Source organism: Carassius auratus, chromosome 29 (genome assembly GCF_003368295.1).
Source record: "Carassius auratus strain Wakin chromosome 29, ASM336829v1, whole genome shotgun sequence".
NCBI lineage: Eukaryota > Metazoa > Chordata > Actinopteri > Cypriniformes > Cyprinidae > Carassius > Carassius auratus.
Window position 1 is genome coordinate 14,579,910 of NC_039271.1, and position 12,642 is coordinate 14,592,551.

Here is a 12,642-nt window from a genome sequence, read left to right on the forward strand (position 1 = left end):
TGATTCCACTTGGACTGCTCATTTAAAAAACAAAAGACTGATAGTAAGATATTTTTATTTCTTTTATTTCTTTCAGGGGAAATAATGGGTGGTTTGTTCAAGACATATCATCTTGGAAAAGAGACTTTTTATGATGATTGGAATTCTGTGTAATATATAATTAACTGTACAGATTCAGATTTTTTTTTGTCTTTTTAATTTTCTCATGTGAATTGACTGGTCTGCAAAATACATATTTGCAAATATGTGAACATTTTCTCAATTAATTAAACTGAATTTGCACTGATAACCACTACTGTGATTGAGACTTTTTAATAAAACATGGATATAGGATACATGAACTTTGCTAATCATTAATAATAGTTTTTCAACATTAATACACAAATTAATAATATATGCCAAATTTTATGTCTAATGTGGTTTAAAACACCAAATAAGATGTGTTTTTAGTACCGAATTTATATCCAAAAGTCTACTTGAGTCAAACTTGATGAGAGTGTCTTGAGCTTCAACAAAAGCTACAATAATCTGTACAAATGAGTCCACATGGTTCAGTTATCATTTAGTTTAAATGGGTTATTAAATTCCAGATTTTCAGGATCATCTTAGACTTCTGAAACCCACTATATGTTATCTTCTCATTCATACATTGAAGATACTTCATCAATAATCCGTTCAAAGACTGCAGGCAGATGAATGTAGCACATTCTCAGTGGGCAGGGGGTGTGAATATTTCTGAAAGAGTCTGAACTACAGCAGCAGGTGGGTGCAGATCTTACTTCCCTTTTTCCATTTCACCCAGAGTGAACGGTGCCTTGATGTTCTGCCTGTCCCTCTCTGCCTCCTCCTCTTCGTCATAGCTGTCGTCATCTTCCTCATCGCTGTGGTGAGGGGTGGAGTGGAGGGAAGCCGATGGGGATGGAGGGACGGAAGAGGGTCGGGGGTAACGGAAGCCTTGTGTCTGTGGAAACAAAAAGATTTCGATTTAGTCACACTAATTTAGATAGAGTCAGAATTACATTAGAGACTTCTTTATTCAATTATTTAATAATACGGCAGGTTTATTTGCGTGTGTGTGGTTTTAGTAAAGTTTATGTGTAGATCAGCTGTGAGTGAGTCTGTGGGGATCGCCACAGTTCGAATGGAAATCAAGTCATCTTCCTGTGCATGTAAATGTTATCCTGTCAATTAAACTCGAGAACGAAGCTCAGTTCATCCTCATCACTCTGGAGTGTTAGACGTCACACATACTCGTACATTCAATAACACTCGGATTAGGAAAGAGATGAACATCAACAACAAGTGGATAGAAAGTACTTGCTCCACATCAGCATGAAAATAATTTTATTTATTGTCTTTGATTTCTATAAATTATGTCATATAAACCTGACTTTCAGGACAAGGTGTATTTGAGTGATTTTCTATTTTTATGGAAAATGTTTTTTAAACAAGTCTTTTATGCTCATCAATGCTGAATTTATTTGATCAAAAATAAAGAAAAAAAATGTAATCTTGCAAAATGTTATTTCAATATAAAATAATGGTTTGTATTGTTCCTTCAGAAATCATTCTAATATGCTGATTTATTATTAGAATGATCAATGTTGGCAACGGTTGTGCTGCTAAATATTTTTTTGGAAACTGCAATACTTTTTTCAGGATTCTTTGATAATTAAAAAAGTTTAAAAGAACAGCATTTATTCAAAATATAAATCTTTGCTGTTGCCTTGTTTTAAATTCAAAAAGAATAAATATTTACTGACTCCAAACTTTTCAACTGTAGGGTATTTATTTATTTTTATTTATCCTTTATTTAGCCAGGAAAAAATCCCATTGAGATATAATAATCTCTTCTTCCAGGGAGACCTGGTCAAAAACGGCAGCACACATATAGTTTCAGACACATAAATAATTAAAACACACAAACAATCCAACAAATCAAAAATAGATCGAAGTTCAAGAAAAACATTTACAAGACTCTTTAAATGTAGAATACAGAATAAATGTAAATGTGCTCAAACATGGCAAAGACTCTAATTTCAATACATTTTGTAGGTCGTTTCAAACCCTAGGGGCATAAAAGAAAAAGCATGCTTTCCAAATTCAGTGAATACTCTTGTATATTGTTAGAAAATATTTTTATTTATATTATAAAAAATGTATTACTTTTTAACTTCATCAAAGAATCCTGAAAAAAGTATCACAGGTTCCAAAAAAATATTTAGCAGCACAGCATGTTTACAGCGCTGTTAATAAATCAGCATATTATTAGAATGATTTCTGAAGGATCATGTTACACACTGAAGACTGGAGTAATGATACTGAAAATTCAGCTTTGTATCACAGGAATAAATTAAATTTTAATGTGTGTGTATATATATATATATATATATATATATATATATATATATATATATATATATATATATATATATATATATATATATATATATATATATATATATATATATATATATATATATATAAATAACTTTATTTTACATAATATTTCACAATAAAACTTTTTTTATCAAATAAATGCAGCCCTAATGAGCATAAGAAACCCAAATTTTTGACTGGTAGTGTATATACACACATATCATTTTACATTTTATTAATGATATATTAACATCCTTGCCCTAGGGTCATACATTGAAAATAAGCACACAGCTTACATGGAGTGCAGCACTCCATTGAGTTGTCATTGTCAGTGACAGAGGGACATGACAAGCCATGAACATGCAGCTGAGAGAGTGTGAGTGTTAGCAGGGCTCACCGGTGCAATGTTAAGATGGTCCATTTTGAATTTACTAGGGAAGGATCTGCTGAGGGACAGATGCCGGGCGTACATGTAGAACTAGGCAGAGAGAAACCCAGGTCAACACTTTATTAATCAACTGAACAAAGGTGAAACACACCTGAATGCTCAGAGATAAGCTGAGATGACACCCACCCGTCCGAGGTATCTCCAGTCTAGCAGGTCAGAGAGTCTCTCTGTGCGGTTGCGTTGGATTATTCGCTGTCTACGTGACTGCTGGCAAAACGAAAACATGAACTGAGTCAGCTGGTTACACGAGCCCTCCGCAGAACGGAACCGCCGGTCCACAATGTAGATTCCTACAGCACATACAGAGACAGATTCAATGTGTTATATCAAATACACTCCTGAACAAAATCTTAAGACCGCATTGCAAGTTTTACACATTTCACACTTGTGGATCATAACCGGGTTGTAAGTGCTGCTTCAAAATGCCAAAGGAAGAAACAGGAACAAGAGACAAAAAATAGAGTATAGGCAATTTATTGAAAACTGCATTTAAACTCATGTTCATCAGCTGATCAAAAGTTTAAGACCATAGCCCAAAAATAAACGCACAACAGAACTAAAAGTGTCAAAAAAGGACTCAGTAGTGAGTAGCCCCACCGTTCTTGTTGATCACTTCAAACACTCGTTTCGGCATGCTTGATGCGACTGTTTCCAGGAGGCTGATGGGAACGTTGCTCCATGTGGTGAAGATGGCTTTACGAAGGGCATCCACGGTCTGGAACTGATGTCTGTTTTTGTAAACTTCCCTTGCCTTCCATCCCCAAATGTTCTCAATGGGATTTAGATCAGGGGAACACCCAGGATGGTCCAAAAGAGCAACGTTATTCTCCTGTAAGAAGTCCTTCGTCAGGCAGGCGTTGTGAATTGCAGCATTGTTCTGTTGAAAGACCCAGTCATTACTGCACAGACGGGGGCCCGCTGCAACAGATCCACATAGCCAGTCGCCGTTTGACGCCCCTGCACAACCTGAAGCTCCATTTTCCCATTGAAGTAAAAAGCACCCCAGATCATGATGGAGCCTCCTCCACTGTGCAGCGTAGAAAACATCTCAGGTGGGATCTCCTTGTCATGCCAGTAACGTTGAAAGCCATCAGGACTTTCCAGGTAAAAAAAAATTCTCGTCAGAGAATAAAACTTTCTTCCACCTTTCAATGTCCCATGTTTGGTGCTCCCTTGCTAATTCCAAACGGGCAAGTTTGTGTCGTGGGAGGAGACGTGGCCTTTGAAGACGTTTTTTGTTTTTCAAGCCCTTCTCTCGAGGATCGACCTGTGTGTTCACGGACAACCCGTCGGATCCTGCGGCTCAGTGCAGGTGAAATATTTTTGGGTCTACCACTTGACTTTTTTGTCAGGATTTTTAAAGAAATGTAAAATGACTGTCTTGCTGTGTCCGACCTCAGCAGCGATGGCGCGTTCAAAGAGAGAAAGCCTTTTTACCTTTGCCATCAGGAGATCTTGACAGTATGACTGCTTGAAGAACAATGACATGAAAGCCATATTTTTGTGCAGATTTGACCTTTTTATGGCTATGGTCTTAAACTTTTGATCAGCTGATGAACAGCCTGTTTGAGTTTAAATGCAGTTTTCAGTAAATTGCCTACTCTCTATTTTTTGTCTCTTGTTCCTGTTTCTTCCTTTGGCATTTTGAAGCAGCACTTACAACCCGGTTATGATCCACTAGTGCAAAATGTGTCTTGCAATGCATCCCCCGGTCTTAAGATTTTGTTCCGGAGTGTATGAAGTGTAATTAAAATAAAGTGATAATGCAAATAAATAAATGATTAAGCAGTGACTTATTCACTCACCATATTCAGAAGGGTCAGATACATGCTCCTCCATGAAACAGCCAAACCCAGACAGATTGGTGGTTACGCTGGGGATGCCCATGACGGTACACTCACCTGAACACATCACATTACAAAAAATTATCACTAAGAGTCACATAATGCAATATACATGATACATGAAAAAATATATTATTTCATTATATGAGATCATAGGTCCTATGCATAAAAAATATACATTTTAAATAATAATAATAATATATATATATATATATATATATATATATATATATATATATATATATATATATATATATATATATATACACACAAATGAACAAAATATCATTAAGCTAAGTAGTCATTTTATCCCCCCCCCCCCTAAACCCTTTAAAATTGGACCCATATTAATAAATAATCAATCAAATCAAGCTTAAAATATTTATTAAAATTGAATATGCTGAGAAGGTAATAAAATGGAAATGTGTGTGTGTGTGTATGTGTGTGTTCTGTGTGAAACCTGGAGTGTAGCCCCATGGTTCATAGTAGGATGGAAACACTCCCAGATGGCAGCCGCGCACAAACTCCTCATAGTCCATGGGCAGCAAGGGGCTGGTGGAGGACAGGAACTCCGGATGGAACACAATCTGACATAAAAACAATGAACGCATTCATAATTTATCATGAGAAATTATAATTCGATTAAGTAAAGTACATAATTTTTATGCAACAGTGTCATGGTAAAACATAAAAAATCTTAAATTCAAATACAACTGGGCAAATGTGAAAAAAAAAAGATTAAAAAAAAAAGTAAATACGGTGCCCTACATTTTAGCTGCTTTTAATGAAAGTATACTGGCATCCACCATAGTAAACTACACACCTTCACTCTGTCATTGCGTCCATTGAAGAGGCCGATTCTGCGGATGTTGCTCAGGATCGGGTCTGTGGAGTCGTCCAGCATGTTGTGAGTTGTAACTGGAGGAAGAGAGTTTCTCTGTGGAGAACAAACGCATGGATGTAATAAAAAATTTAATCATGTATTTCCATTCCATTATTTCAGTAATAATAATAAATCCTAATCTTACTATAAAAATTGGCTGCCTGCTCTGCTTCTGTTTGCACAATTTTAATGCTTTCTATACATTACTTTTGCCATTAAATTCGAGAGTCTAGATCACTCATATGAAAAACGTAAATGGACTTTTCCCTTTAGAAATATTAGACATATTTCTTACTCTTATTCCTTCTTATAAACAAACACCAACGCTAACAGATCAATATCTCTCCCCGAAATATTGATACCCAGATAAATCTAACCGGAGTAGCTGTATATTGACTGGCTGCTCATAACACTGCCATTAAAAAGCTGTAGAATAAATCTCAGTAACACATTCAATCGATCGACTGCAGACAGTCAGCAAATGCGGTTAAATACGTCACTAAGCTCTGTAACACAAGTAATCCAGCAGAGCGATGCAGGGGTTTCCACCTCAGATTTAAAGAGGCGTAGTATGTCAATATTCACTACAACCTAAGCCTGACCTTTGATTAGAGCCTATTCATAAAAAACCATGCAGGGGAATGAAAATTCCCTGAGAATGCTTATTTATTAGTTCTGAGATGTCCATCTTCAGACCCATATCCTCGTTTGACGTGTAGCTAAGTATGGTGGCCCATACTTGGAAATGGTGCTCTGCATTTATCCCATCTAAGTGCACACACACAGCAGTGAGAAGTGTACAAACACACACACACACAGTAAACACACACCCGGAGCAGTATGGGGTTCGTTGCCTTGCCCAAGGGTCTCAGTTTTAGGCTTACAATCTGGGTTAGGTGCTTCTTACACCCTTGTTAATGAGCTATCATTTCCCACTGATTTTAGGAATAAATTATTGGTAGGGTTATGTTTAGGGGTCGGAATTAGGTTAATTCTATATTCTTGGACATTAACGTTGATCCAGGTTCATCAAAAAATGTTGCTTGCTTGGCAAAATCACGGTGACCGAAAGAGAGCGCTGTACATTTACTCCCCCTCACCTACAATTCCAACGGATACCAAAACTAAAACATGCAACCTATAGTTTACAAATCTGACTCTCTAACCATTAGGCCACGACTGCCCCAAAGAGATGATGACAAAAAATTAGCAACCTTAGCGTGATGTTGGGCTTTTTAAGATAGCGTGGTTGTTGTGAGAGCACGATTTCACGCCAATCTGTAACTAAAGTCACGTTAGACCTAGCTGTCAGCAGAGGGATAGCAACAAAAAGATGAATGTTGAAATTTCCCGTATTTTGGATGAGTAACTCGAGAAATTTCCCTTATTTTCAATGTTGACTTAAGATATATAAATTAATATTCAGATGTTATGGTCTCCGTAGTCACGCCTCCAAGCAGGAAAGCGGTGTAAAGTTAATCCATTCTCATTTTATTTTCCCCATGGCGATTATGTGTTGCGCTATTACACCCCACAATACAGCAACGGTTGAAAATGGTTAAAATAGATTTTTAATTAATCAAATTAAGACACACGGATGAGAGGGAGTATGTCTAAACATTGCGCAGTAGTCCGAGTGGCAGTAAAGGAGGCATTCAACGTGGCGGCCACGCCAAGTAATGACGTCACAACGCCCAAGCCCTATTCACAGCATTAAATTTGCACGTTCAAAATCTAGTGTGACCGCCCCTTTAGCTTGAGTTTCCAGTCTGATGAATTCACATGCGTATGAATTGAAGTCAATGGAACAAAAGTACAGTGTGACCGCCCCTTTACTCTACTATCCTCTCTGGTTTGTTTGTCTGACGAAAATTGCAGATTCGGCGTTATGATTGGTCAGATCAACTGTCAATTTATTAATTTTTTTTATTACAAATTGCATTTCTATTAAAAATGCTCTTGAACAGTTCAAATGTAATAACCATTTTTAAATATGTCTATTAATTAGAAAAGTAATTTTTCTATGTAATTTTTTTTTTAACATTTTGTCTAACCTGTGTTGCAAAAATGGCCCTCTTCATGATTGTGAAATCATCTCTGTCCAGGATTTTGCTCATGTCTGGGATCTCACCCCTGTGAACGCAGAAGAGCTTCATTAGAGGAGATCCTATCTGAATATAAAATCAGTTAGCCTAAGCCTCAGCTCATGGGAAATGACCCACTGACATCACACAATGTCATTATGAATATCCTATAATCTGACAACTCCCTGGGGAAGTGCAGCGCACTCAATCAACACCAGGATAACGCTGTGAAATATCAACACAGCCACTCCAGTTTATGACATCAGATTTTCATACTTCCTGTTCATTAACATATACTGACAACATTTACTGTCACATCAATTTTGAGCCCAGTTATGACAGGAAAATCACCAACCTTAACAAACTCTCATAAAGCCTTTTGCCAAATTTCTCCTTCACGAACTGAGCAGTGTCCCTAAGAAACAGACGTAAGACATTTTAATGAAGTCTTATACACTAAAGCCATCTAAAAATAAGAGCCATTTCTGTATCGGGGCTTCCTTTCATTGCTTAATATATAATATTAGTATAGCTAAGGAAACGCTGATCCAGTATTAGGGCTCTATTAGTTGTACATATAAAAAAATTAACAAACAAAATGAATTTCATTAATATCCTGGAGACTGGTAATATCCTGGTAATGCTAAGGTTATGCATTCAAGCAGTTACGCACCACAGCTGCTTGCGTACAGCCTGTCCTTTAAGAGACTCCACGTTGAAGTTGTTGGTTTTGGCAGGCATGATGAAAAACACAACCACTGTAACATCACTCTTATGAACCTAAACACACAATTACATATGAAAATCTTTGCTTTGATTGTTGCTAGATTATCATTACTTTTTATTTAAAAAAAACATAAGTGTTTTCTTAAGTACAGCCATGACTTTTCATACCCTCAGCAAGTAGTTTAATCTGGACAGAGACTCTAGCAGAAGGTCTGCTCCTTTATTCGAAAACTCATATCGTCCTGCGGTGAAAAAGAACAGGGTCTTTTCCAGATTGAAGTCCAGATGGCTGCCAATGAGAACATTTTTTATTATTATTATTATCATTATATCATATAACAAGAACTACATTTTGTAAGTGCACAAGTATGTGTTATTGTGCAGACAGAGAGAGCTCTAACCCGTAGAAGTGACCCCTAACAAACTCCTGGATCTTGGCTTTGTTCAAGGAGTGGAGGTTCTGGAACTCATGCATGGCTGAGAACTTCCTAACATTCAGGCCGTTTGGGGTGACGACATCTGCAAAGGCCATGAATATAAACATGAACTTTTAACGTGATATATCCAGAAGTCAATAATTAGATGAGGTGCTTTGTAATGCAGATGAAACCTGGTTGTCTATGGACCATGTGATTGGCCTCCACAGCTGTTATCTGTGACACTGTGGTGAAGACATGTGCACAGTGTACCGCAGTTCTCTCCAAACAGTACCGATGGTAGATCTGTCTCTCTCCTGCCTCTCTGTCTATGTTAAACTGCATGAAATAGAGAATCAAAATGACCAGTTTGAAGGGAAAGACTATGGACTAATGTTATTCAGAGTTCATTTTTTTCAACCTTCACTTTCCCTTATCAGCACCTGAAGGAAGTCTCTGTGGAACCAGAAGGCATTCGCATCAGCTGGTAAATCATAAGTTGGTGTCAATTACTCTTCAATCAACCCCTGCAACCTTCAGGCATGATGACCTTTATGCTCCTTACTCCAGGCCCAATTATCACTGCATGCACTCACACCTGCTTAGTTCCACCTCTAATAGGTGTTCACTACACAAGCCAACTTGACTGATTTCTGTGGGAGACACTTTAAATAGTAAAAAAATGTTGGATGTTGTACTGTATGTCTTATGTCTTTTAAATTGTAATATTTTGTAACATTGACCCCCACCCCCCAATTTATTTTATTTTTTTTATTTTAGGCCACATATATATATATATATATATATATATATATATATATATATATATATATATATATATATAAAAATTAATTTATGTGTATTTTTAAAGATAATGATAGGAAGTGCAGGATGGTTTACATTATATATTAAATACATTGTGTAAATTTTATGCATCTATTAATATTGTTAGTAATAATAATATATAAAATATACATTTTTTTAATATTTTTATATTTTAAAATGCTAAACAAAATCTAATAAAATCATGAAATGAACCGAGAAATGACAAGTGAAATCATATTTACCCTTATATCTATTCTTTCTTTTTTTTTGTTTGAAGCGCAAACAGTTCTTGAAACTCCTGAAATTATGTTAAATTAATCCACCTATATCAACACCTATATATCCTCAGGGATGGCCCGTGCATTTGTGGGGCCCCAGGCAAAATCATTAAATCGGGGGCCATTTTCATGATCTTATCAATACTGCCATTTAAATACTGCAAGCATGAATAAAATCACAAAAAATAAGCAGACTGTGGGTTGATGACAAACATCCTGTATGTCCTGTATTCAGGTCTTGTATATCCCAGGCATATAAAAGTAGTAGACACAATATGTAAGGGGCCTTTGAATATTGTTGGACAGTGAGGGTACAGTGAACAGCATCAAAACAATCCTCACCTTGTCCAGGTTGTTGTAGAAGTCTGCATTGCCAGCACACAGGTAACGCCCGAGTAGGGTGGCATGTGTGGTAAAAACGGTTGCCAAGGGAATCTTTTGGGAGCGGCTTAGTAGAAGTCCTGTCCCAGCTTGCCACTCATGGAAATGAGCAATTATGTTCTGCTTGTCCTGTAGTTGGTCTGTTAACTGCAGAGGAAGAAATGCGGGTTTGACATCACCAGCACATTACTCCATCAAACCTTCAAAGTTTCATCCCACAAAGTTACCATACACTAAATCATTCATATTACAGCTAGATGGACTAGAAACGTACAAGCGAAACTACAAAAATAATCCATGCAGTGTGTTCCAGGCAAGCAAAATCAGATGGTTTCTAAGTGTGAAGTTTACTAAAGGGATTTCTTCACCTCCTTGAAGAACCAGGCCACAAGAGAACCAAAGATGAGCGAGTCGTTGGCCTCTCTGTCATGATAGGGCAGCCCGATGTTGCACACTTTCCACAGATCCCCCTTCCAGCGGTCCAGGTTCCAGGCCGATGCCCCAATATCAAAGAGGATTACGTATGGATTACCCTCAATCAACCAGCGGCCAAAGTGCACCTGTGTTTAGAGAGAAAGTAAAGGCCAAAAACGCTACTAATAAATCTGGGTGGTGTGAAGATGTTGACCCTTTTTTTATTTATATTCTTGTTGAGATCTGTAAAATCAAAAGCATCAGAAAAATGAATTTGAGAATTATTTATTTTAATCTCTTTACTCTTTAAAGTGACACTCTAGCATCATCTGCTGGTCAGAAATGGTCAAAATGACACCAAGGCAAAAAATTAATAAAAAAGGCTGTAAGTTTTTGCCAGCTTCGAAGCAATTTTTTAAATTGGTCAAATGACTAACTAACTCAATGAACCTGATCATTTAAGGTCTACCTGATCATACCAGGTCTACATATAATATGTGGACCTTGGCTGAACCTGATTTTACCAAGTAAGACATGTTCCTGGGACAACATCGTTGTTGACCCTGGAACAACATTGTGATTAACCAATCAGATTTGAAGAACCAGTTTATAGATTTTGTGAAGTTTACGCTTAAAATCAGTGTTTGGTGCTTGTACATCAGTGTCATTCATCTATCATATCCTCTGATTTTAGGGATTACTCATGGTTAAGGTTAGGTTTAGGTGTAGGGATATGGTTAAGAATATATTTTTGGAGTAAAATGTTGTTCCAGGGTCAACAAAATATGTTGACCTAGGAACACATAGAACTTGGCAAAATCAGGACGTGCGTGGACCTTGTGATAGGAAATCACCAATAACCACCTGGGAACCGTTGTTAATCAAGGAATCCATGGCAGCTTTGATGGCTGGGTTTGGGGGTTCACATTTCTCCACCTGGGTCTTGAAGTTGTGTTCATAGTAAGGTCCCATCATGATGTAGTTCTCTCCCCATTCGTCCGCTGTGATCTTTGCTTTAGTCTGAATAACAGTATATATACCCCCAACTGGAGATAGACACACGGTTGTAAATATAACATTTGTAAATGAGAAACAGAGAAGATAAACAAAATAAGAAAGTGACTGAAAGTGAAACTTAAAAGTATCAATTTGGACATTGTGTATTTTCAAAAGCAATTTTAATATTTAACCTGTTATACAGCCCCACTGATACAAGACTGTATGAATTCTGCACACATGAAAACATTTGCCTAAGTGACAACTCTGTCTTGTTAAACTATTTTCAAGCCTTCTGATAATAGGATGAACAGTCTTGAGGTAAAATGCACTTTCAGGGGTCAAACTCACAACGACCTTCTAGCTAAAGTTTGAAAATAAATGTAAAATTTTTTTTTTTTTAAAAGAAATTATAGAATAAAAAAAAAGTGATTTTACAGTTCTAGACACTTTTGACCTAATGTGCTTTTAGAAAATGCATCATATTTGTCTAGCAAAGGTTTAACTCATAGCTAGCATTTTATGTATCATAAATAAAATCTAATATTATTTTCATATATGTTTTCATAAATTATTTGCATATATGTAATGTTAACATATTACATAAATTAAAACTTCTAACACACTTGAAACATAAAGTGTCGCAAGTTCTTACCCTTATTTGTGACTTCCCACGAGACCTCAAAAAGCAGGAGATCTTGCACAGGTAGACGTTCCTCTTTCCATAGCGGAAGCCCACTTAATGACGATATTGACAAAGACCTGGACAGCCGCATCTCACAGAGTCGTACAAATTGTTTTTATCTGTAAACTGAGGTTTGCAAATGTGCAATGAGCCAAATTACTATTATTACTAGTAAAGAACCTAAAACCATCAGCCAACAGCCACCAATACAACAAATGCAGTTTCTCTTATAGGTAATGCAGCGCCTGGAGCACCTAGATACACTGTGAATTGTTGCTCAATC

The 12,642-nt window shown here is 36.8% G+C and overlaps 1 protein-coding gene across 3 annotated transcripts; it reads right to left on the reverse strand.

Moving 5' to 3' along the window:
• Nucleotides 1–57: 57 nt before the first annotated feature.
• On the reverse strand, nucleotides 58–12,642 carry LOC113048178 (glycogen [starch] synthase, liver). 3 transcript variants are annotated; one of them, XM_026209794.1, is made up of 16 exons: nucleotides 12,330–12,642; nucleotides 11,543–11,724; nucleotides 10,633–10,824; nucleotides 10,226–10,411; nucleotides 8,975–9,119; nucleotides 8,766–8,883; nucleotides 8,533–8,653; nucleotides 8,312–8,418; nucleotides 7,994–8,053; nucleotides 7,609–7,687; nucleotides 5,495–5,608; nucleotides 5,132–5,258; nucleotides 4,633–4,728; nucleotides 2,954–3,117; nucleotides 2,777–2,857; nucleotides 58–961 (listed from the first exon to the last, which is right to left on the reverse strand). In XM_026209794.1, exons 1-16 carry the CDS (start codon nucleotides 12,448–12,450, stop codon nucleotides 776–778), a joined length of 2,079 nt encoding a protein of 692 aa, XP_026065579.1. In that variant the 5' UTR covers nucleotides 12,451–12,642; the 3' UTR covers nucleotides 58–775. The 3 variants fall into 3 exon arrangements, with proteins under 3 accessions (XP_026065579.1, XP_026065581.1, XP_026065580.1); XM_026209796.1 differs by having other exon boundaries at nucleotides 11,543–11,698; nucleotides 12,330–12,384; XM_026209795.1 differs by lacking the exon at nucleotides 2,777–2,857.

What these genes read in the sequence shown, in the direction of transcription:
- LOC113048178 (XM_026209794.1), bottom strand. Translation starts at nt 12,450, where the DNA reads ATGCGGCTGTCCAGGTCTTTGTCAATATCGTCATTAAGTGGGCTTCCG. An exon ending in GCTGTACGCAAGCAGCTGTG is followed by an intron (nt 8,054 to 8,311) that starts GTGCGTAACTGC and finishes TCTGTTTCTTAG; the next exon opens with GGACACTGCTCAGTTCGTGA. An exon ending in CTTTATGAGAGTTTGTTAAG is followed by an intron (nt 7,688 to 7,993) that starts GTTGGTGATTTT and finishes CTGCGTTCACAG; the next exon opens with GGGTGAGATCCCAGACATGA.